This window comes from Seriola lalandi, unplaced genomic scaffold (assembly GCF_002814215.2).
Source record: "Seriola lalandi dorsalis isolate HSWRI2012SDOR001 ecotype SW California unplaced genomic scaffold, Sedor1 jcf7180002054835, whole genome shotgun sequence".
NCBI lineage: Eukaryota > Metazoa > Chordata > Actinopteri > Carangiformes > Carangidae > Seriola > Seriola lalandi.
The window spans coordinates 823,479-848,382 of record NW_019525388.1 but is presented as its reverse complement, the minus strand read 5'-3'; the positions used below and the strand labels follow the sequence as shown (position 1 = coordinate 848,382).

The 24,904-nt window shown below is 43.2% G+C and overlaps 1 protein-coding gene across 13 annotated transcripts in view; it reads right to left on the bottom strand.

The window, feature by feature from the left end:
* The window catches only part of neo1a (neogenin 1a), a 155,060-nt gene that overhangs the window by 94,157 nt on the left and 35,999 nt on the right, over positions 1-24,904 (bottom strand). For all 13 annotated transcript variants that reach the window (XM_087179415.1, XM_023426697.2, XM_023426701.2 and 10 more), the window contains exon 2: positions 5,906-6,226. In XM_087179415.1, the coding sequence (XP_087035541.1) occupies positions 5,906-6,226 (321 nt within the window). The remainder of the gene's footprint in view (positions 1-5,905; positions 6,227-24,904) is intronic.

Sequence of the window (24,904 nt, the reverse complement as noted above, 5' to 3'; positions counted from 1 at the left end):
CTGATTATTGGCAGAAATCAGGTTAAGGTAGACAATCAGAAAATGGGGTATGAGCATTAAAATAACTGATGCTGATGTTTTTAAGAGTTATATTAAATTTTGGGTTAGCGAATTTTGAACAATTATACAAAAGAAATTGCAAAGTCTTCTTTTTAAATAGTCTGGAATTTTACATCCTGCTGCTGAGGTTTGGAAAAGGACTATTTTACTCACTCACTTGGATGATTTTCATTTCAGTTTTTTGCTGTTTCAGTTGCCCAAGACATCAGGTTTCTATGTCTGTGCTGCGCCATGACCCCATAACCAGAAAACTACAACAAGGTTTTCCCGTTTACATGATGTGCCCAGACGTCAGGTAATTGCAGGAAGCTGACATGACGAAGTTGCTTAAGTGCATGTAAACCCACTGATACTGAATACTGTAATTGGCTAATGAAGGAATATCAAGTGTGATATTTCTGAGGTGTAGGTCACTAAGCTAAGATAATACAAGTAGGAGACTGGAGAAGAAGTCTATGATGGTGGAATCTATAGATACAGATTACACTGAGCTAACAAAACAAATTACGCAGGTTATTCACAGTATATATGCGAGTTTGTTAGAGCTGTTACGTAACCATTGAAAAGTTGCCGCATTGAGATAATATGCAATTAAACACCTACACTACTAAATTATAACTGTTCGGGGCATATTAGACGACATATGCATTCATGTTCGCAGCGTTTCCATTTTGCTCCTCTCACTAAAAGAAGTATCCGATTAGTGAGGCTGAATGTGCAGTCATGCTGAAGGAGGCAAACATAAAGAAGCATTTACAGAAAACCTTGTGAACCATAGCAACCCCAGTGCATGTGGATTATTATGATGTTTTATCCCGAATGAATGTCTTTACTTTTTCGGTGACATCCATTTAATGTCGTTAACACATAATATTTCAGAAAATGTCAAGATGCCAACTTAATTAATCGACTAAATGTCCAACAAAGTGTCTCCTACTATACCATAAAGGACTTCCTATGCAATAGTGACGAAATCATCCTTTTCCACCCCCCTCCTCCCCCTCCTAAAAAAAAAAAAAAGATTAAAATACATCAAAAAAAAAAAGGATTAAAGATTCTGCCAACACCTCTAAATCCTTCAAAGGGCGTCCGACTCTATCAGACGATGAGCACGCTTAAATATGAGGTGACACACATGACACATGAGTGTTGGTGTTCATTTTACAATTTCTACTATTATGGGGAGGGAGAAATTAGATTTCAGTGAAACATGATATCAAAGCAAAGTGATAAGTGGCTTTGCTTATCTTTCTATACCACAGTAGCCGATAGGTGAGAGGGAAAAAAAAACTGAGGGAAAACAGAGAGGAGCAGATTGGGCAGAAACAGTGGTAAACTAAAACAAAAAGCTGATATATTTCAATAGATAAGTGTCTCATCTACATATGAAGGGGTCGGATAGGAAGCCAAATAAAAGAGAATGCGGGGTAGTGGGGGAGAGATAGAAAAGGCTAAATGAATTCTCCATTTTCTTATTTGGAGGTTTCCCTATTAAGTGGCAGTGAGGTGGAGCTCACCTCAAGCAATTCTTAAGGAGGGCTGAGCTCAAAGTGTGCTGATGGGCGGAGGGACAGCTGTGTGGGAGAGCAGCAGACAGTTAAGATGGGATTTCTCATTACTCGCGTCTCGCTCTGTGTCCTGGCTATCACTGCTGTATACCGCCTCGCTCGCTCTCTGCCCTATAATTTTTCTCCCCCTCCTTTTCTCTTCCACAGACTCAAACTGAATACATAAGATTGGGCCTACAAGGCCACACTCCCCCCTCCCATTATTTTCTCTGAGTCTGCTTGTGTTTCCACAGTATCTGAACAGACCGAGGAAGACTGGATGACAAAGCAGGAGCAAAGAAGAAACGCAAGGCAGAGAGAGATGTGAGCATGTGCACATGAATGTGACTTCAAAGCTGGGCAATTAGGAAAACAATGATTGTCCTAAAAACCATAATACTTTATTTAAATATCGTTTTGCAGTATATAGTGTAGTTATATAATCACAGATGATAGAAATTAATTATTCATCTCGTCAGACGGTTAATAATAGGTCAATCATTTCAAAAATAATTCTATAGAAAGAGAAATGTGACATCTTGGCGTTGGGCTGAGACAATAATTTTCTTCTCATAACTTATCATTTAATCACAAATGTATGTCAGAAAATACGGTCAGAGCGGTTTCGTAAAATAACACCAAATATTCAATGTACTGTGATAGTGCATTGACGAGAGGAAGCGAATGTTCACACGTGAGGCGTTACAACCAGCGTGCATTTTCACATGACAAAATTATCTGTTGCTCGACTTGACGATTCATCAACTTATCAGTCTAGCGCTACTGCAAAGTGTTAATTTAAACACAGAAAATGATCATTTATTAAACAACTCGTATTATGATTAGAGGACGGGGATTGGTAAAGATTGATCAACATACTGTGGAGCTCAACGTGACTATTTATAAAAGCCATAAAGGAAGGAGTGTTGCAAATAAGAACTACACGTGGCATTAGTCATTTCAGTGTATATTCTACGCTGGTGCTTCCGTTATGAAAAATAAGCATAAACATAATCTCAGTAAGACAGGAGGATAAAGCTGTTAGATCCCGTCCTACTCACTGAATCATATAACGATTACAAATGCATTCTGCGCACATGTGAACGTCACCACAGAAACCTGAAGAGAGCAGGAGCCCTGGTGAGTCGAAGAGGTGAGGTCGAGGAGTGACCCGCCGTGGCTTTGATGGCGATGGCAGCGATGTGTGGAAGTGGACGTGATTCCTTGGGAAGAATGAGCCCCACGTCTCCCGGCAATCAATCCCTGATATTACCTGTGTATTTGTCAGATATGCTCCCTGCCATGCTAGCCACCCGTGACTCATTCCATCATTACATCGGAGAGGTCACGCCCATTCCACCCTCGCCTGCACCATCGTTCCCGGGTCTGATGCCGGCCTAATGGCCTGCTCTCTCTACACCGCAATTAACCTTTTTATTGGCCACCTGCCAGCCAGCTGGAGATACATCAGTGGTTGTGCATGCGTGTGCATGTGTGTAAGTAGAACCCATAAATGCAATAGCTTTATGTGTTCAACACTTGGCGAGTGTACGCATGTTCACAATGGCTGGAGCTTTTACGCCATGTGAAAAAGTGTGTGTGTGCGTGTGCGTGTGTGTGTGTGTGTGTGTGTGTGTGTGTGTGTGTGTGTGTGTGTGCCTATAACAGCTGACAGTCTTCACCTGCTCCACTCTTTAAGTAGAAACTGATTGAATCTAACATCCCATCATGGTTGACCCAGGTAGATCCTGCTGGCTGTGAGGCTGATAGCAGAACACATCTTGGCAGAGGAACCAAACAAGTCCCTTCTGCATTATACGCTGATGCAGCTGTAGTGACAGGTATTGATGGAGCACCGGGATGGACTGTCTACTGCAGGGTTTTTCCTGCACGGAGAATTGCGATGCGGGCGCCTCCCATCAAATTTCGCGCCGCCTCCAGCTCTTGACAAAACTGATGAGTGTCTTCAGGGAAACCTATATTTTCTAAAAACGTTGCACTTGGTGGACTTCTGTCACTTGTAGCTGCAGTGGCGCTGTAGCATAATCAGCACAGTGCAGCAGGAAAGCTGCCACAGAGGAAGAAAAGAGCTGCAATGTTTCTTAAGAAATGTCCTCCAAAGAGTGTCTGTTTATTCGCTACGACAGGAATGTGTCAGGCGGCAGTGCCCTGATATTTTGTGGCTGTTCTAAAAGGTTAATATTGTTTCTTTTGCATCCCTTAATTAATGTTACATCCCAATCAGCGGTGACTTCACGAGGAGGAGAATCACGAGGGCAGGTGAAACAAAGCAGGCATCATTTGATTATTACATGCAGATGAAACATAATAATTCATGTTATTGTCAAGATGTGGTAAATTTGGTCAGGTCTGAAAATGAAGCAAAACCATAAGAAGTGGAAGGGACCAGGGACTGAGGATCAGAGTCAGAGTGCAAGATAGGACGAGGAATCAAGGCGTGGGTGTTCAGGTGACAAGTCATTATTTCAAACTACAAATATTTAAAGGTTGTGCATGATTTTTTATCAATCAGTTGATTATTTTTTCAATTAATCGTTTACTTTTGTCATGAAACGGGGAAAATGTGACATCTCCTGAACTGTTATTCTTTATTGTCCTTTTAGAAATCACTCGGGATTCATTCTAAGTCCTAAAAGAAAAAATGAGTTTGCTTGAGCCAATCGTGTGTGTGCACATGATCAGGATGGCACCACCTCGACCTCACTCTGAGTCAGGAATGATCCCGCCACTGTCCAGCTATGAGGATGCACACATACACATTAACACATAACACACACAGAACCTCCTGACCTGCGTTTCTTTAGAGTGTCTGACTGAATTACCATGGTGACCATGAGGTCAGGCGGAGTGAGAACAAGCTATGACAACCACACATACAAAGCCAGACATTAATCATCTACGATCACATCAACATCCATTTCATTTGTGTAAAGGCTGAAGTACATTATTTGTACATTAGATCGAGCACATATGCCCTTTCTGTGATGGGTGATGAAAGAAAAATCTTTGCAATCTCCACAATGGAAACGTACTGCCTCATTAATTTGTAATTCAAAAGCCTATGAAAAGCAACAGAGCCAGACAGTAACTTCACACAGGCACTCCAAGGTATCCGAGAGGCTTATACTGTACTATCCCATTGTCAACAAGAGGCCTCTCTCGAGCGTCTTAAAATCTGGCAGAGCACTGCTGAGCTGAAAGCGCACACGGTAAACGCATTCTGCGGCTCCTCCAGCTGCAAATTGAATTTCAGGGCACGGCTTGACTCAAAACACCTAATAATCCCATGTCACTTACTGTTCCCAAACCGAACAAGGTCACATCGTAGGACTAGTAATGAAAAAAAAAAAAACAGACCGTTTTACAAGCATTTATCCAGTAGGGCAACAGGCTCAGGCTTCCAGCAAGGTGAAGGAATTTATAGAAGAGAAAGCACAAACAGCTGAGAAATTCAAGGACAAAAAATAAATAAATGTAAGCAACTAAAGAACCTTTTCACAAATTCATATGTTATGTGGGTGTGCATTTGCAGCATAGCTGTTCCAAAGAAATGGTTAAAGAGATAATAACCCTGAATGCTGTGAGGAAAATCTGCGCTGTGCGATAACACTGTTCAATACTGCGACGATGATATGACAATGAACAAACAAATACTGAAGTTTGCATATACAGTTCCTATGTCTTCCTCTAGAATTGGTGCTAGCTAACGTCACGGTCACTGCCAAACTGACAGGAATGAATCAGAGGGTAGCTGGCAGCTAGCATGGCGCATGCACCCGGGGCTCCATCTGACAAGTCAAATTTCTGGAGGGCTTATGTTGAGGTACGCCATAAAAAAAAAAAAACCTTCGTCAATGCACGTGTAAATAAATTATTTCATCAGTTTGAGTCAGTCATTAATGTTCATGTCACGATGACAATAAAAATTTGATTCATCGCTCAGCACTACTAGGTAACGTAACTTTACCAATTAGAAGATGTGATGAAGGTTATTAGTCTATATGTGTTATTTGTGCTGTGCACTATGCAATTTACAAACCACTTTTATTTCTCACTTAATATTATGACCTTCTTTTACACACATTCACACAGGTATGTTCAATTATTTAAAGGTTAGGACCTGAGAAGAGCTACACCCTTTGCTGGTGAAGTCACTTGAATTATCAAAGCAATTTACCAGGAACTACAGGATGGATTATCAACCATGGTGTTAAAGGAGTACAGGATACGGGAAAAGCGGATCAGCTAACTGAGGTGATAAGTCCGGCAGCACTCACCTGCTACAGAAAGGCGTGCCGTCCGGCTGGAAATGGATCCCAGGTTGTCGATGGTGGCGACGCACTGATAGGTGCCCTCGTCGGGCTTATTGTGCTTCGAGTGGACCACATGGGTGAAGAAGAGCGTGCCATCGGGAAGTATGTGTCGTCTCTCGTCTGAAAGGCTCATGAAGGTGCCGTCTTTCTTCCACTCTATGCGTGCCGGCGTGGCTGCATCGCTGTGGGCCGAGCAGTTGAGCAACGCCGCGCTGCCCCGAATGGCCAGTGTGTCCTGGGGCTCCACTGTGAACCAGAAGGGGATGAAGGGCTGCACTGCTGAACCTGGGAAGGCGACAGGTGGGAAGAACAGGGATCTTAGCTGAATGCTCCACACAGACGCTACGTAATGCTTCAGAACAGGACCACTCACGCCTGAGCAGCTACGATCAATGCATGGAATGAGAATCTTATTAATGTCAAACAACTGATCTATTCCATGTTCACGGCAGCTGATGCTAATGTCGTTATTATTCATCTGATTGTAAGACCAGCTCGTCTGCTTTGCATCAGTGGAATTCAACTGTAAGTGTAAATCTAAAGCTTGCCGCAGATGCTCTCATCTTATAAAAGTGCCATCATGACCTGTTTTGATGAATAACTAGACATAACACTGAGCAAAGTGTGTGTAACTGCTCATACAGATGAGTGCAAATGACTTTTAAAAGAACATTTCTGCATTTATTCTGCAGTAGAAGATACAGAAACAGCTGTAGAACACAGACTAACACTATACAATATGGGGGACTGCTGACAGCTATTTGAGTTCAGCTGCAAGATAAGTGACTGCAAAATCAAATCTCTTCAATAGCACATTTTTTAAAAATCACAAAAAAAAAAATCTGCTGGTGGCTGAAATAAAAGTACACTACAGGACTCCAAGTGCCCCAAACACTCAATGAAATGTTCCCGAAGCAAAACATCTTTTTGTTCATTCTTTCTATTCAGCCACTGTGCCTCAGTCTGTCCCAGAGACTCCGAGAGGCTTTTCATTATGGAACCGCAAGCCTCGCTGGAATTGGACAAGAGGAACTGACAAATTTAACCCAGTCTAGCCTCCCTGGCAAGTTAATATCACGTCTTGCCCTATTATAAGTAGAGGGAGCAGTGAAGGAGTAAACACTTTGGAACATGGTTGCCATTTCCTTTTCTCCTGCATAAATGGTAACATTGCTCTGACATGGATAGTGCCAAAGTCAGAGTAAGTGCAATTGCTTTGTATTTGTCCTCATCCATTATTCAAGCACTCCCACCCTAAGAGTCACACAGTGGTATTGTTTAGATAAATAACACCAATTATCAGTTCTGCAGGGATGGGGAGAGCTAGAAAAATAATTAAGGAGGTATGAAGGTATTTTAATAATGCAACGAATGGAGTGAAATAAGTGTCTGAATGTTAAATGCAGTTTAAAATATGCCTGCTCCCTTCCATGGAAATGGCAAGTCTCCAGGGGAGAGCGAGGGCAGGAAGAGATCGAGAGAGAGAGAAAAGACAGAAAATGAGAGAGGAAGAGAGATGCTATGTCAGTGGTTGAGCTATTTAACTACTGGGGAGGTAATTTCTCTACCTTGCGGCACCAAGTCCCTAGTGTGAGATCCAAAGAGGGAAGGGATGTAATGCGTGGCCCATTACGGTGGCAATATGGCTGCTTTTCCTCAGTGCACTTAATGCACAAACTATTACAGCAAAACGCTGCAGAAAATGACTGGATTGAATAGATATTTTCCTCTTTCACATTAGGGAATGAATGTAAGACAACACAACATTACAACTAAGCAGTGCAATCGTCTCCACACTGATTCCCTGATGGAAAACACTAGGGGAGAGAAAGGGGGAAAAGGGCCCTCACTCAGTCTCAATGGACAGTGCCGCAGTCAGTCCGTCTGAAGCATCAAAGCCAGACTGACTTGCAAGGTCCCTTCACCAAAGACAAAAAAAAATTTGAAAAATATCTCGTCATCTTACTCACATCCTCTAATGGCTGCTACAGTTTCATTTTTACAGAAGTTAAGGCATTAAACTGGCAAGTTTCAGATTTTACTGGCAGTTATGTACAGCCAGAGTAAAGTAAAATTTCAGGACACCAAACTTTATTAGATCTGGTGATGCACAAGTGCTCAAACATACAATATTTTATTTTAAGAATCCCTTCAGGCAGAAGTGGATGTGAGATTCAAGTGGATAAACAGCAGTAAGGAATAAAATATGCCGACCTGAGTCAGCCCAACCCATTTTCAAATGTAACTCGCAGCAGTAAAGGAGTGGTTTTAAATTAGACTGGGGTACGCAGCTGATTTCAGGAAATCAATAAATTCAGAGCAGCCCAGTGTATATACTGGGCAGAATGTGACAACCCCAGAAAAAGTATTTTACTGACGGTGTACATGACAGATGGAGAGAGACCAGAGAGGAGTAGCAGTGGGGGGAATTCGTCACTCCTGCAGACCAGAGGCACCATGGCATGCTTAATCATCTCTGCTTTACGCTGCTGGAACAGTGGGTGTGTGTGGGCTGGGCAGAGCTTCCAGGCCCAAGCCTGGCTCTTTTCCAGTCAAAAGACCATCTTCAGCCGCTCTCTATCTGTGGAGAAAAACTGAATGGGCTAGAAGGTCCTGCGGCATCGTATCAGAGCCAAAACAGCCGCCTTTAGCAGCTTTTTATCCCCATCGTAGGAGCTGTAGGGGAGGGCTTAGCTTCAGCTCTACTGTTGGACAAAATGGCGAACCATCTGCTTTCAGTAGCACACACAACATCCACTGTCGGCAGAGCAGGGCAGGGGGAGAAGATTGGACTGGAGATTGCGATAAACCAGGGGGGTAAGAGGGGCTGGTGGCAGGCTAAGGGGCTGTTTTGTTCTCAACTACACTTACTTTCTTTTTCACTACATCCACAGTATCTCCACCCTGAATCATTTGTCTGAAAACTCTATCAATGCCACCAGCACCAGTCAAGCTGCAGACAAATAAACACACACACACTGACGGACAAGCAAAACAAAACACTGATGCAACTGGTAGTGGCCAAAGTCCAAACTCCAATAACATAATAAGGCGGGACAGTATGATCAATGCTGGACCCACTATGTGCAGACAAACAGCAAAAAATCCGCTACAAAATTGCTGACCAATTCTTTGCATTATCATTTTTGAGGCATTTAGAAACAGGAAATGGTAACAAAAGCTTCAGAGAATAAATTCAGCCATGAACTTAAACCGAGGTGCAAGATCTTCTCCTTTATAAGGCAACTGAAAAGAATTCAGTCAGGATTTAATTTCCTTGAAATTGGCTCAGATAATTTTGAGAAAATTAGGTATAATGGGCAAGGCAGCGAAGCAAAGTTTTGACTAAAACCTTCTAGGGTCCTTTAGGAAAAATAACAAAGCTCAAATAGCAACAACAGGCCTCAGAAAATCAACCGTAATTTTCAAGAAGGTAAGAAAAAAGCTGGAGAACTGTGCATGAAGTTGTAGTTAAACATCTTAGCAGGAAGCAATGATCTTAATCTACAGCTTTTGATTAAAACTAAAAACTAGAGACGAGCTTCAATTTTTATCAACACTGAGGAAAAGTTCACTTTTAGCCACTAACAAGGTTGTGAGTTGCAGGCCTGGAAAAAATGTGTAATGAACAGGCACAGAACGAGCTGTGTTCTCTCTTGATGTATTCTGAGGAGCTCATTGACAGAAAACTCAACAGTGCACATGTTCCCCATACATCATCAAAGGGCAGGGAGCGTATCTAACCAAGCCCTGCTGAAACACAACATAATGAGGAGGAGGAGAGGAGATGAATTTTATAACAATAGGGAATTCTGACTCTAGTGCAGAAACTTAATCTGTCTTGTAATGTATTCATCAGCGACATGCATGGGTCCAGATAACTTTAGTAAGTAACATGAAGTCCCCGGGAATAAAATTAATTTTCCCTTAAATGTTTCTTACAAGTTGCAAAGGAGAACACACACATCCTTATGCCAGAATTCATTAGTGCTGAAACACTGCAGGCTTTTAACAACACGGCTGCAGAGTTAAAGAAGGAAGTGTCAGAAACCACATTACAGTGTGGGAAGTCTAATCCATTCAGGCCCAGCAGTGTGGGAGCCCCCCCGTTTGTCTTTGAAAAATAGGAACCTCCATACCAGGCAACCAGTGAGAACGAGGGAGCAGAGAGCAAGGGGCTAGAAAATGAGGTTGTCTCTTTGATAAGTATGGGCTGTTACCGCTGTCCCAAATCCACTTTGCTCAGCAGTCATAAAAGGTTTGGGAGCCCAGTTTAAGGTGGTGCCCCGATATGCTGCCTTGGCTCCCTCACTCCCAGTTCCCAACCCTTGCTCTCAGATGAGAGAGAGAATGGAGACACGGAACTAGCGCTGGATTTCCCATCTTGAAGCCGGTGCTAAAAGTAAGTTTTTATAGGTTACAGAGCTTACTGTCAAGGTGACGTGTGTGTGTGTGTGTGTGTGTGTGTGTGTGTGTGTGAATTCAGGTAATGTGTTCACAGACTGTAGGCCACAATGCCAATATCTCTTTGCTCGAGGGTTTGGAAAGTGAATCGAGTCTACAGCAGCGATCTCATGTCTGTGACACGAATCGAGGACAGGAATGCAGCACCAACGAGAATTCAGTGCCAACACATGTACAGTTTACGATTCCTGCAGCGGATTAGAGTGGAAGTCTCGACTGCCTCTTTAAACAGAGATCCTGCTATACTGTTGTTAAGAAGACCCTCCACACCCTTGTTTACACTGAATCACACAAAGCCGGCAGCGTCTTCATCTGCACCTCCATGCTGGCTCTCCCTTTTTTTTTTGCAGTGACGCTGATCCAGCTCTGTGACTTCCTCCACTGCCAGCTTAAACAACAACAATAAAGGCGCAACATTCCCGCCTTGAACAGGTTGCACATAAAGGGGCTAATGTTAGGAGTAATATCCCAGAGAAGGCAGTAAAGAGTGGGTGAGAGTCTGCTCTTCACACAAAGACCCCCTTTTCTCTCCCTATTCTACCCTTGGCTCAGCAGGAAGCCTCCTCCCTCATTGACTCACCATCTGAGAGCGGCCATATTGACTACTCTCTTTATTGAGCTGCTCTTGAGACAGAGCAGACCACTCTCAAAACCGGTCATATTTTCAACAACAAAGGCCCTTCTGTGGTACAGACTTCAGCACAAGGAAATCCTGGACATCCTGAAAAGTAAACACGCTTGACAGGCATTTACAACTGGAACATAGTAATTACACTTTAAAAGACTAAAGGGTAAAATAGATATTAGTTCTTGTTGATATAACGACGTACAGGTACGAATCTGATTTTCACACTTTGCTCTGTATTCCTTATATCGTGTCTCTAGATCTGTGAGTTTTAAGGCCTTTACAAAGGAAACAACAAGCCAAGAGTAAAAAATCATTAACAGCACTTCCAGGATAAATGGAAACCTTTCACGCAGGTAAAGATAGAGGCGGGGGAAAGGCACTTTGTAATGAACCTGAGCACTTCATTCACCGAGCTGCTGCCTCTCCGTTATTTCCATCCCTCCACTGTTTGTCCTTCCACCCTCAGCGTCAGGGTCGCTTTAATGACACTAATGGAAATAGTTGTTTCCGCTTCCCTCCCACACTTCCCCGCTCTCCATCCCTCACTATCTCTTTTTTTCTTCTTCTGCAGAATCCTTCATCCACCTCCCATCTCTCCAAACTCCCTCCTAAAGCCCATCTGTCACGGAGTACCACCTCAGGGAAATAACAATGATCTTGAGACCAAATGTAGAGGGACGAGGTGTCTGGTGAGCTGCAGCCGACTTTGCTTTATTTGAGACGCGTATCTGTTTAGGGAAAGAAAAGAAAGACGTGCCATTTTCTAATAAAAGGACGAGTACAAAGGTCTCTTCAAAGATTCTATAATGGAGCGGCTGTGAGTGAAGGTGGCTAAGCTTACTTCCTTTCATTTTGTTAAAATTGAAATTTGGGCACTTGACATGAACAGCAGTGAAGACTTGAGCGGAGACACCTGTTATCATTAGCGGGTAATAGAAAAGAAAGGCGAAGGGGGCAGATTCATTAAGACAGATTAGCGTTTTCAATTCTAAGAAAGACGTTTCTTTCTTCAAATTACTTCTGAGGATTTCTGGCCTTCACACACCTGAGAGAAGACCTGGCTGGAGGAAGAACATTAAAAGGGTCACAAGGACAAAATGAAGTACAGGAGAGGCTGGATGACACAGGTATTCTCTTTTCCGATTAGTAACAGAACTCTGTCAGAGTTAATGTGGCCACTCAAGTCTCCTTTTAAGAGTCGATGCCAGGAGCAATGCCAGACGTGCCTGAAGGAGGTAGCTGCGATAAGGGACGCCACAACCCACAGATTCTGGTATTCTCGGTGTTCCCCGCAGCAGCTGATGAAAATAAGGGTTGAGGCCAAGCCATAAAGGGATGGACAAAATGACTGGGGCGCCTAGTGCACACTGGCTGTCTTGAGCTGGCACCCACTCAACTGGCAGATTAAAAGAGGAAAGGATCCAATTTTTTCTCTGTCATCCTGTCTGCTCCCTGCCATTGTGAAACTCTGGAGGCACGGAGAAAACATGACAGGGTCAGAGGCGGAGCCGGGTCACTGCAACAACATCAGCTTTGGATGTACTGAATGCTGCCAGAAAATGTCATTCTAATACAAACATCAGTCTCTTTTTAATCAGATGAAGAAATAAGATCTTACTCGAATGATTCGCCGGTTAATAGGATTAGCAAATGCTTTGAGTGCAAGAGTGCAGCAAAATGTCCAATACGCAGACTCTGACTGGGGGATTTATTCTCTGTGTTGGTGTACGCCTTTGCACCCTGTATTTATAATAACGGTGACAAGCAATGGTATAACAGTAATCAAGAAGCACCTAATCGCTCTTTCCCAATAACCACACACACTGACCTCTATTTCCCTGTTCTGCAACGAGAGGCTCAAGATCGACTTGCTGGGACTCGAAAACGAAAACTGTTGATCAAGCTAAAAATATTCAACTGTTGGTCGGGCAGCATAAACAATCTGAGGACATCGCTTTCTGAAAGTTTTCTATTCTGCAATTGTCATTGTTTCATGGATTTCATGGACTCAACGACGAATCAAAAAACCGATCACTGTAAGTATTGCAAAAAAAAAGAAAAAAAAAATAGTAATAGTTGAAGCACTTGACAGAATAAGACCAAAGCTCCATCGTCACTGGACGGAACCCGTGAAGAACCCACAGCGTCTTACAAAATCTGGTCAAAACCAATTTTGAATAAGTCAAAAGCCACGACTGGGGATTACAATTAGAGGGATTGTTTCACTTTTGGTGACTTGTGCCACTTTTCTTACATCACTGCATGCAGTTCAAAGAGCATGCTGGACCGAGAGCAAACGGCTCCTCTGAAAAGTGGGGAAATAGCCGCGCCACGCTAAGTGATTCATGCCTTGCACTCATTAGCGTAGCATTAATTTTTCATCAACGTTTACAACAATTACATTTGGAACCCGTGTTTCTGAAATATGCATACTTGAATTCTTGCACCATCCCCCTGCACGTAAAGAGAGTGTAATCAAAATGTGTTCTTAATAATGAAATTAGTGACTTCACAACTGCATAACTCTTAATTAAACTTGATCCCACTGACACTTAGTAATTGGGCTAAGCAAGGCGCCTGTCCCTGTTCGACATGCCATTAAAACTGCAGTGATGTAACGCTATACGTGTGTTTGTCCTCCCGGGAAAGTGGTAACATTTCCCCCAAAAGCAAACTGTCATCTGATTAAACATAAAACATACAAAAACGTAAACATTTAAACGTTAGCAAATTCTGAATACACCTCTTTAGAAAGGTATCGTGGGAAACAAACGATAAATAAATAAATAAAACTGAATGATTTAGTAAACAAACATTACATAATGTATGATGACCACCAAAGTGTTTGAAATAATTTATCTAAATGACACTGGCACATTTCATCATTTTGAGTGAGACTGGCCACAAACACGTGGATACACCAAAGCAGGGAGAGGCAGAGAATACTTGTAGAATGCAAGACAGATCCTCCAACAGATGAGAGAGTTTGAAGGGGAGACAGACATCCAGGAGGGATTGGGCAGACGGGGAAACCTCTCTCACCTCCCCCGGTTGTGATAATTAACCAGCACTGATTGAGGCTCGAATTCCCCCTCTTATCAGCCTCCCCATGGGCCCACGATGAAGGATTGGCCCGCTGAGACGACAGCAACACAGTCGGGCGTACTGTGAGAGCTGGTTTAGAGACGGTGAGAGGGTACAGTGCGAGAGGACGTCAAAAACACCGCCTCACGCTGAATAATTGGAAGGCAAAATAGCAAGAAGCAGCATGTTTCTTGGGTTAAAATGGGTACCCACAGAGCAGCCAGACTAAAGGTTAAAACCATCACTTAATGTCAGGATTTGAGAATTGGACTAACCTTTTCTGGTTGTTGGAAAGACTGTTAAAATAAATCTCAGATGCCGGCATCTGCTGTTGTCGAGTAAAATGCTCTTTAAAATGAACTCTCAGGTGCTGAGACAAACTACACACTTAAAATACTACCAGAAAACAACATAGTACTACATTGCAATTTGAACCATGGGGGTTCCAGTCCCTAAAGATGATGAAGAATGGAAATGCATACGTCCCTTTGACCCACTAAACATTACAGCATTGTTCAAACAAACCACCAATCTGACATGGAGAGACAGAACTGCTTTGCATGTTTAACAAAGAGATTTGCTATGCAAGATGTCCATATGATACAGTGAAAAAACTGAAGTGACAATGCTGATATATGGAATAAACGCCCCGATTTGCTCTAGACCTTGTGACTTTAGATGTTTTCGGTTAGCATGCGCGGACGGGTAATCTGATACGGTCGTAAAATCAGCCAGCGGTGCGCAAACATGGCCAGGAAGTAGTTGACATACTGGGGCAGATTGAGCCGAGTTCCTTCTTTCTCCATGAACGACAAAAGATGAGATAGTCATCTGAGACAGGAAAGCACATTCATCTTGCCACCCACCTGCTCCAGCCCATTCCCACTAACCCTGATACTAAAGAAAATCATGTGGCAGTAATGAGATATCCTATAGATTTTTTAATGAAACACAATATTACATTCTCTTGCCCCTGGTTTTCTGCTATCACACTCGGTCATGCAAACACACACACACACACACACACACACACACACACACACACACACACACACACACACACACAGAGGAAAGAAAAATCAATATAATCCAGTATGCCTTGCAAAGTCAAACACCCAGCAATTTATCAGCATTGGATTTCAAAGTCTGGGTCTTTGCCTATTTTGTCCTTGACTGCTGTCATTTTGTTGTTTCTGTGCCTTTATTTCAATCACAACAGAAAGGAAAGGGTTGTGTACAGTACAACTTCCCACGCAGAGTAATAACAGTGCAGCATTTCTCATGAAGAGCTGCAGGTAAAAAGTGCAGCGCACATCGGACAAGTCGACTGCAGGTCACATTCAGTTGATCAGTTGATCAGAAGCCCCTTTTACTACAGATTTTCCCATTCAGAAGATCTCCCTCCTTTGGCTCCTTTGCTTGTTTACACTGAACCGAAAACAAGCCGGCATAATGTATGATTTCAGATAGCATGCCGGATTCAGAAGCGTGAGGTGTAACACAACAGTCTTCGGTATCTGTACCACAATCCCACCTGTGCTGCCTTGTCTGTACCTTTTACACAGAGCGGCGAGGCGGCGTAAAGGCGCTACGTTCACGCCTTGAACAGGCTGTATAAAAATAAAAAATAAAAAAATAAAAAAGTTGCAAGAGTCTCTGGCTCAGGCTCCTTTGAGTGGTCAAGTGTGGCCAATCTGTTTCTGATAAGCTTGATGCCAATTACCAGCCCCAGACACAAAAACATCTATAAACTATCTCAATTTCTGCGCTTGTTAAGATAAGCATCGGCATGCAAATTCTGCTAATTACAACAAGAAAGCTGAGTCACAGTCACCCCCTTTCAAATTCCCAGTGAACATTTACAGACTATTACACTGGACAATTATTGTCTTTTGAACATAAAAGGAAAGAATTATTTTCCTCTGAAAAAGAAAAAAGAAAAAAAAGAAAGAAGTAAAAACCCTCAAAGTCGTTGACATGATGCATTCCCTAACCTTAACCATCACAACTAACCTCAACCCATACACCTAACCTAGACCCATTCTAACCCTTAAACCAAGTCTTTCTGTGACACTAATATATATATATATATATTTATGTTTATGCAGGACTTGCCATCCTTTGCTCTTTTCAGTGTGAGTTGTTTGTAACTTCAAAGTGTCTGGTGAGGAGGTGCTGTTAGCAGGCTGCTGATAAAAGAGCAGCCAGTCGCTGTGTGTTCACGGCGATTTGGAGGAAACCATTTAACACTGGAGAACAGGAGAGATCAAAGCCTTCAAGCCAACACTGGGAGGGAGGCTCAATTACTTTTTTACTTGAAACCGAATGTTTCCCGTTCAAAAAAAAAAAAAGAAAAGAAAACTTAAGTAACTCTGGACAGAATATCCAGTGCAACTTGCAGAGGCAGGAGCTCAGGAGGGAACGCTGTCTGAAGTCAGTACAGTAATAGTGGTGGAGTTAAGTGTGGTTACAGGGGTTAAGTGTTTGCACCAGGGGCATAGTAAGATTACAAAATGAAGAGGCTGTGTGAGGCATAGAGGGAGGTCTGGAGGTCTCTTAGATATTATTACTGTAGTGTAGAAAACTATCCAGCTCCCTTTGAAATCATGAAAGCATCTTTTTTTTTAATGCAACAAGAGTACATCTGCATCCATCCTACTTTCAGCCTATATAAACATACTTAGCCCAGATATTTCAATTTCAAAGCATAAATACCTTTAAAATACATGTTCGTTTTCAATTCAGAGTATTAATCAACATGAAATGCGTTTGTTTACGTTTCCTATCAATTTCCACAACATAAAGTAGAAAAAGATGGAGGAGAGGCGGAAGAATAATTTCGAATCACTACTTTTAGTGCAGAAACAAGTGATTTAACCTGGTTTCTGTTCAAACACAGAACTGAACAGATGTACCAATATTTGAACCGTGTTCGCAAAAATGACCTTTTGGAACCGAAAGGTCTTACGCCATGCCCTTTGGCGGACAGGCAGCGCCGAGGTGACTGGTGTTGAGTGAGTGTGCAGCGCAGAGCTTTCCCAAATCTGCGTTAAGAGCAGAATGATTTGCAGGGAGTTTTTTGCGCTGATGCTTTTCTGTTGATCCCCTCGTTCTTTCTTCCCGCCGCTTGTTTTTCACTCAGCAGGTTCTGCTTTTCACGCATTCATTTCCACACAACTCAAGCAATTCTGTTCAACCATTACACTTCTTTGTTTGCACCTTTGTCCCACTGCAACCAGCTCGCTCCACCACCGAGTGTTGAGACCTGTGCCGGTCTCTAAGGGTTTTGTTCACTACGACAAAAGCGCTTGGAGAATGTTGTGACACTGGTGGTATGAATATAGCATAAATGTCACTCATGAACAAAACATTGTATCCCTACACATCCTTCCAAAAAATAAGTATCCTTGGTCACAGAGACTGAGTTTGACATAAGTACATGCATGTGACCTGTGTTGATACGCACTTTACACTGCTGCACGACAGGGCCTCTCTTTCTTTTCCCTGCCCAACAGAGACTGAACGCTCATTACGGAGTGAGCTTATCTCTGCCCTCAGCCCTGTCGGCTCGGACAGCAGGAGCTGCCCAGGCTGTTGCGGATGCTAATGTGGATCATATTGCAGGTGAGGAAGAGGCTCAGTGATGTGGCAACAAGACAAAGTAATGGGTTTTTTGTTGTGCAGTCAAGACATCAGGGGGAAAGAAAAGAAAAAAGAATTCTGCAGGACACACCAAGGTGAACGTCACTCATAGTGTGCTTGTGTGTGCATCTCAAAGACAGAAAAAAGGAAGGAGAAAAAAATAATAAATCGACACGTTTGTGTAAGAGAATTATGGCTGTGGCCTCAATCAGTCTGGCTTAGATAAGAGCTGAATGAAAAAAAGAGCCTTCTGTCCCAGCAGCCACAAAAGGATGGCGTGACTCAGTCCCAGTGGGTATCATTTCTCACTGTACAATCGTTTCTGTAACAATATCACAGCACACAATATATGGTGCATGTTCATTCTCAAGCCTGTGCTATCTACATTTACACACAGAATGCGTTTGATGACATGATATTAAAAAAGGCAAAACCGGTAGTTGAATTCAGCTGAAAAATGTCACCTTGTCGTCGAAACACTGACAGTGCCTTCGTCTAAGTTACTGAGGTGAAAATAAAAGATGGGGTTGTAGTTATTTGTGTAAATATTCATGAGTATGGTAATTGAAGGGCTCAATCTTCATTTGAGAAGGATTCACTAGTTTTGTCAGTGTTACACCAAGAAAACTAACCAACTAGCTGTGACAGCTGTGGATGTATTTCCAGTTTAATGTTACTGCTTGCATCTCACCACAACTTCGTCAGTTTGTACTTGAAGACTTCTGAATGAAAACAATAGAGAGACGTTACTTGTTTCCTCGGTGGTTGCTCATTTGTCTGCAGCTAGTGTAACATATTATCAGAATCAATTTGGCAACGCGCAGCTGGCAAAACAGTGCTATCTGTGCAATTTCTATTGCATCTCAGAGTCACACAGTTAGATAGATGAATCCCATTTCATGTACGCTGCCGAATTGTATCTTGGCTCCATTCTGTGATGTGATCACACACACACACGTGTGTTTGTGTGTGCGTACAACCAACCACAAAGCAAGAGATTTAGCCCCTCAAAGGGACCCTCCCTCCCCCCCTCCCACCTCTCTGTCTCCATCTATCTGTCCCTCTCACAATAAAAACACAGGAATCAGAGACCATGAGCACTTGACACAGACTCGTCCTGTGGCAGATTTGATCAGAGCACAGCTGAAATTCCCTGTTATCTGTCAGCCAAGGTGTGTAAACAGTCGACCACCAAGCATGACCGGCTTGTGTGTAAGTGTTTACAGTATATCATAGACGCATCAGCAGATGTAATCTCTTCCAGAGCAATCTGGTTCAAGTTACCCCCCACAGGTTCTCACTTCTGAAGCAAACTGCTTCACCAGTACGGCTTGGTTGAAGTTTCATCACTATTGGCTCAAATGTGGCAGTCAAATCTGCCTACTGGACCTCCATATTAAGCTCTCTTATCAATCCTATCGGTGAGGCCTGTATCAGAGGAGAATCAAGAGAAGATGAGAGGATTTATGTAGTTAATATGCTACATATAGCTTACGTGGTGTAGTGGTCATAAATAATTCACTGGAGAGGTATTAGATAGGGACCTGTGTATCGCTGAAGCAACACTTTTCCGTCATGTTGAGGCTCGCTTGACAGCCTTCTCCCAAATGAAAACTGCAAACTGACATCAGTTGTGAAAACTGCATCAGGAATAGACTTTGAAGTTATGATGAATTGTGTGTATTCAGCTCGAGGTATTGACCCACTCAGCGCACGCAAACTACAAAACATCCCTCCCCAAACAACAAATCATTGAGAAACAACAGTGCTTCCCAGTGATTTCTTACCCACAATCCAGATGTATAATGAGGTATGTTTCTATAAGTGTGTGTGTGTGTGCGCGTGTGTTCGTCTGTATATCTCAGCCAAGCCAAGCTGCTGAGTAAATAAGCAGCTGAGTGGCAGCAACTGATGAGCAGTAATGATTTGTGTGCAGTGCAGTCTTTCCCCCTGAGGGTTTCATGCACACCCCACCAACCCACCCAGACACCACACCGAAGCGAGAGCTGCAACTAGAGGGGCACTCTGGCCCTGAACCCATCTAATCCTGAGCACGAGAATAAGGCCCCTGTAAATTTGTGTGTGTGTGTGTGTCGGTGTGTGTTTTTCATGGAGCATTGCAGGAGCACCCCCATGAATGTATAAATATACAAGTAGCTGCCGTCCCCGGTCGGCTCTGTGTATATGTGTGTCTGAATATATGCTAGGCTGACAGAGGTTAAATAGAGTACACATCTGCTGGGACATATTTGTTTCAGTGATGCAGATTAGCCATTAGCAACAACGACTAGTACAAATAAACCGTAAACTAACCTTAAAGAAATTAATTGGGACGACAATGATGTTAAATTTAGGGTGAAGTTTCGTCTGCTGCTGGCGGAACCGATACACGGTAACAGCAAACAGAGAGAGAGAGTCAATTTGCATCCAGACTGCAGTCACTTCCTGCTTAATCTTTCCTGATCAAACAATTTACCGTCTTCACATGCAGGCTTGGAGAGGCGACGATACAGTACGTGAGACTTTAAGCTCTAGGAAAACAAAAATAGTATTAGTCACCACAAATAGTTTTCATATTTAATAGGCTCTCTCAAGCAGAGTGCTTCTCGCTGCGTTCCCTTGTCCGCTCCATCACGTCTGAGTGTTTGGTTAAATTATTAATGTTGCCCTTACAGGCTGCAGGTTAGCCAGAAGGCAGGGCGGTAGTATGTAGTGCGAGGAAGCCACTTCAGCCCCTTGTTTACATGCTTGTGGGGATTTTGATTGAGTGCTCACCTGTTAGTCGCCCACAGTGATGTCAGTTGCGCTGACATGGCCGCTATGGATTTACTTGTATACCCAGAGCATTTAATATACATACGTGTCCTGTCTATAAACACAATACAGGCATAATTCCACATGTGGCGTGCACCCAAGTGGATTGGAAAATCATGGCTGAGGCTTGCAAAGGTTCTGTGATTAAACCGAGCTCCGCGGGAAAGCTGGAAGTGCACATGCTGGGAGCAGCTGCGGTGCTGCGATACGAGGAGCGGTCTGCCCATTGGAATTAGCTCAGAACATAGAGCATAATTATCTTCGCAGGCAGGTAACAGCTCCACTCTGCGCCGCTGGTTTGGGTTACTCAGACAAAAGTAAACAGAGAAGAAAGAAAATGCACAGGGCCGTGGGTTCTGGAAGAAACGTAGTGTCACCGCGGAGATATCCACTGATGTATCCCAGAACACCTTTATTTACATCTGGCTTTCGGTGGCTACGCTGGGCTGAACTATGTCAAACCTTTACTCAAAAATGAACTGACAATCTCCAATGTGCTGTTCTTGTATTTCAAATCTCCCACAGGCTGAAGGACTCATCTCCTCTGAGTTCAAAAAGGCGATTTCACTGAGCAGAAGCCACAGTTTTCAGATATTTGGGCGATACTGAGGCTGTAACACACTATTACAAAGAAAAACGGGGTATGCTGATATCTGGAATGGTTCCTTGAGTAAGCAACAAGAGTTATGCCTTGCCTTGTCTAGTGCAGACGTAAGCTCCACGCTGCACACAAAGAGAAGAGAATGTTGGGGCAGTGGAAAAAGGGATTTTAATGGCTTCATTTGACTCCTGACAGGACTCTGGTTTGACTCCAACTCTGCCTTTGATGGGTGGTAGGGATCCAGGGGGCACCTTTGTTCAAGCGCTTAGGCTCTGGCACTTTAGAGAATAGTGAAACTATGAGAGTAATTTGGCAAAGCACTGTGTGTGTGTGTGTGTGTGTGTGTGTTGGGTTTTTTTTTGTGTGTGTGTGTGTGTGTGTGTGTGTGTGTGTGTGTGTCTTGTAAGATGGGGAGGGTGGGGGCACGGGGACTACTTTTATCCACATTCATTTGGTTTCCTGTCATGAGCACAGACAGCACAAAGAAGTAATAGAAGACCCGCTCTGACTGGGGATTATGGTAATGGGCACCTCGGCAAAACGGTGCTAAGCTAACTGTCGTAGCCGGTACCCTGCACACAAACTCTATTACAACAACATGCAGAAAAATTTTAAAACCTGCAAAAAATAAAAAATAAAAAAATAAAAATAAAAAAAAGATAAATATTCACAAACATCACCCGGAGGCATGGAGCACTTGTTTTCAGTTTCCCACTCTTTTCGACTGCCTTAGAGCGCGCCACATTCTCTGTCATATGAACCTGTTTGTACATGCCTCTGGGACTGGGATAATTAGCTCTGACGCTCAATCTATTTTAGGGACTAGCCAAAGCGCTGGCAACTGTGCACCATCACTGCTTAATACTGTACATGAAAGGCCTGAATGAATGATGAATCCATCCATTAGTGCGGAGCTTCTGGAGTGTTACAAGACGTCTGGGCCCTGTTTTCCCCTTTTTCTCTCTACGTTTGCGGGGAAGGGAGGAGGAGCGGCTGTTGTGTTGAAAGGCATTGGTGATAATTGGTCTTGGCTCTTTTGATGTGCAGACAACGCCATAATCCGTCCTAATCATATTAAGGGGACCCTACTTGGCCAGCAAGGGCAATCCAGCTATAGCCAAGATATAGGTAATACTTCTCAGCTTCAATGTGAACGTGTAATAAGAAGCAACAAGCTGTCCCTCTAATTGGCTGCCATTAAGAAAATTGCCCTCTTTTCTGGCTCTTGGTTACTTTTAATGTCCACATCACCCACAGGTGTATTGTGCTCATGTCTGACATCATCTCACTATTTAACCTTCCAGCATTTTGTCTTTGTGTTCGGGCAAGAAAAGCCAATCAAAGGCAAGACATCAATCCTAAAAGGTGAAAGGCCTGAAGAAAAGGTTCAAAGGAGTTCTTAGAAGTGTACAGCTTGTCATGTCAGCAGGAGGACAAAGGACTGAGACAGGAGGATGAGGCAGTCTGGGACCATGTGTCCACACCCTGGGGGTTTCAGCCAATGATCTAACTGTCCTGAGAGGCCAATGTGGCATTTCCTGCCCGCACCCCGGGGCTTGGCAGCGGGCACACCATGTGGACGTGTTGTGGGCATATGGCGGTAGCGTTTTCTGTTTAGCATGCTCAGGATTTTCCTATTGATTTTTCACAGCAGCACATCTTTCAAATTAGTCGTTCTTCCCATTTTCTAAGAGCAAATTACCACTTGCAATTATGTTTCATCAGCTCACAAGGGGGGGAAACATCGCACTGGCTGATACAAGCAGTTAGTAGACATGTCATGTAAATTAATTTGGACACCTGGTAGGGACATCCCAAACACTGCTTCATCAGCTGTTTAAAAACTGAAACAGTACAATTTATCAACTGTGGTGTCTTTCAGAATACTGTCTTATACTATGCAAAAATTGGGGCGTAGAAGGCGCCCGGCGTGCGGGTGGCACAGTGGTGTTAAAGCCTCAGCAGCACTAGCATGGCTCCTAACAGTGAAGCATGCAAATCACGGCTAGACACAGAAAAACACACGCACAGACACTGACAGACGCTAAATTCTTATGACGAGAAATGACTACTCGCGACCACATATAGCACATACGCTGTCTCACACAATCAAGCAGCAAAGTCTGCTTTTCCACCATGTTCTTTATTCCGCGATAGGCCGAGGCAGACACAAACACCGCCTTTATAAAATACAGACTTCATGTCTTGACATCTTTTTCTTCTAGCAGCACTACCCACCAATAAACATTTATACTGTCAGCAGAATGACTGTTAGAGTCGGGTGAAACAGGCACAAAGAGATGCTCTCTTCCCCTCTCTCTCTCTCGCTCTCTCTCTCCCTCTGATCCCATGCAGGCTAACATGTTACCAGCAGTGTGTTATTACTGTTCAAGGGCTTGGTGTGCGATTGAGCACCTGGCTTCATTTTCCAATCAGCATCTCAACAGAGCTGCTAAAAATACACCATTTGCTTCATCTAAAGGGATATATATATTAAAAAAAGTAATCCTATTACCCAAAGAGATGTTGTGAGTCACCACAACAATCATTACTTTTTAAAAAGAGTTGGATGCACATATATACAACAAACTGTTTATTGTATGGCCCAATTTGGCCAAAACGCCCCGTCAGCGTCTCAGTGCTGCGGTAATAAATCTCTACAGTCAAGTTGTTGATCTGATATGTACAAGAGGTTACAATCTGTCAGATATAGAAAACTTTTGTAAAGTCTAGAGCTGAACAATTAATCAAAAATATCATCAAAATCGAAATCTTGCAAAGCGTCACAACATCCCATAGATGGAGCACTGTGGTGCCACAGAGACGCCCCCGGCCTCCCCTCTTATTCTCCAGGTGTATGGGAAAATGCTTGTTTTTTCTCCTATGAAAGTGATTTGCAAAAATGAGCATTCCCACTATAATCGTGACTCATGTCGTGAACATCTGTCAAAAACATGGCAATATTATTTTTTGTGCATAATCGTTCAGCCGAAGTCGCGTTTACATTTACCGCTGTAAAAAGATTCTTGTCTTCCAATAACAGTAAATCCCCTTTTTGGTCGAGATGACGTGACCACATGCGTGTTCTCAGTTTCCTGGCTCGCTGCACGGAGTATCTTTGGCATTTTATTCAACGATTAGACCAAATAAAAAAAAAAAGAAATGTTAGAAACCTTGTGATCACCAAACTCCTGGCTTTGGAGCTTCCTGTTTTTTTACCCAAGGCGAGTGAGGGCTCACTTTTCTTTTTTGTTGATAAGTTTATTTGATTACATTTATTATGATATTCAGGATTCGTGATATAAGTAGTATTAATTATGAGATTTAAATTAATTTGCAGACGGTATTTTAATTACACAAGAATTAGCTTTTAATTCGCATGGGCATTGTCATTCTCTTCTAAACCAGCCACAGCGACCACTTAGTCGTGATCCCCGACGTAATCGTCCAATCACACAAGCCTTGTCCGACAGTGTGTGTAAATGAGTGTGTATGTGCATGTGTAGCTCAGAAGGGGGGGGGGGTTTGGTGCTCTGGCATTGTTGTAGGAATCAAATATTGTTGCCATGGCGACCCTCTGGCAGCGGCAGCCTCTTTGCAGTAACCAGAGAGTAAAGACCCCCAGGGACCCCCCCTCCCTCCCCTCACCCCTCTAGCCTCCGGCACGTTTGCGGAGGGGTCGCAGTGATCCAACCGGGGGTGTCTGGCACCGGTGAAGGCGGCGTCCTTT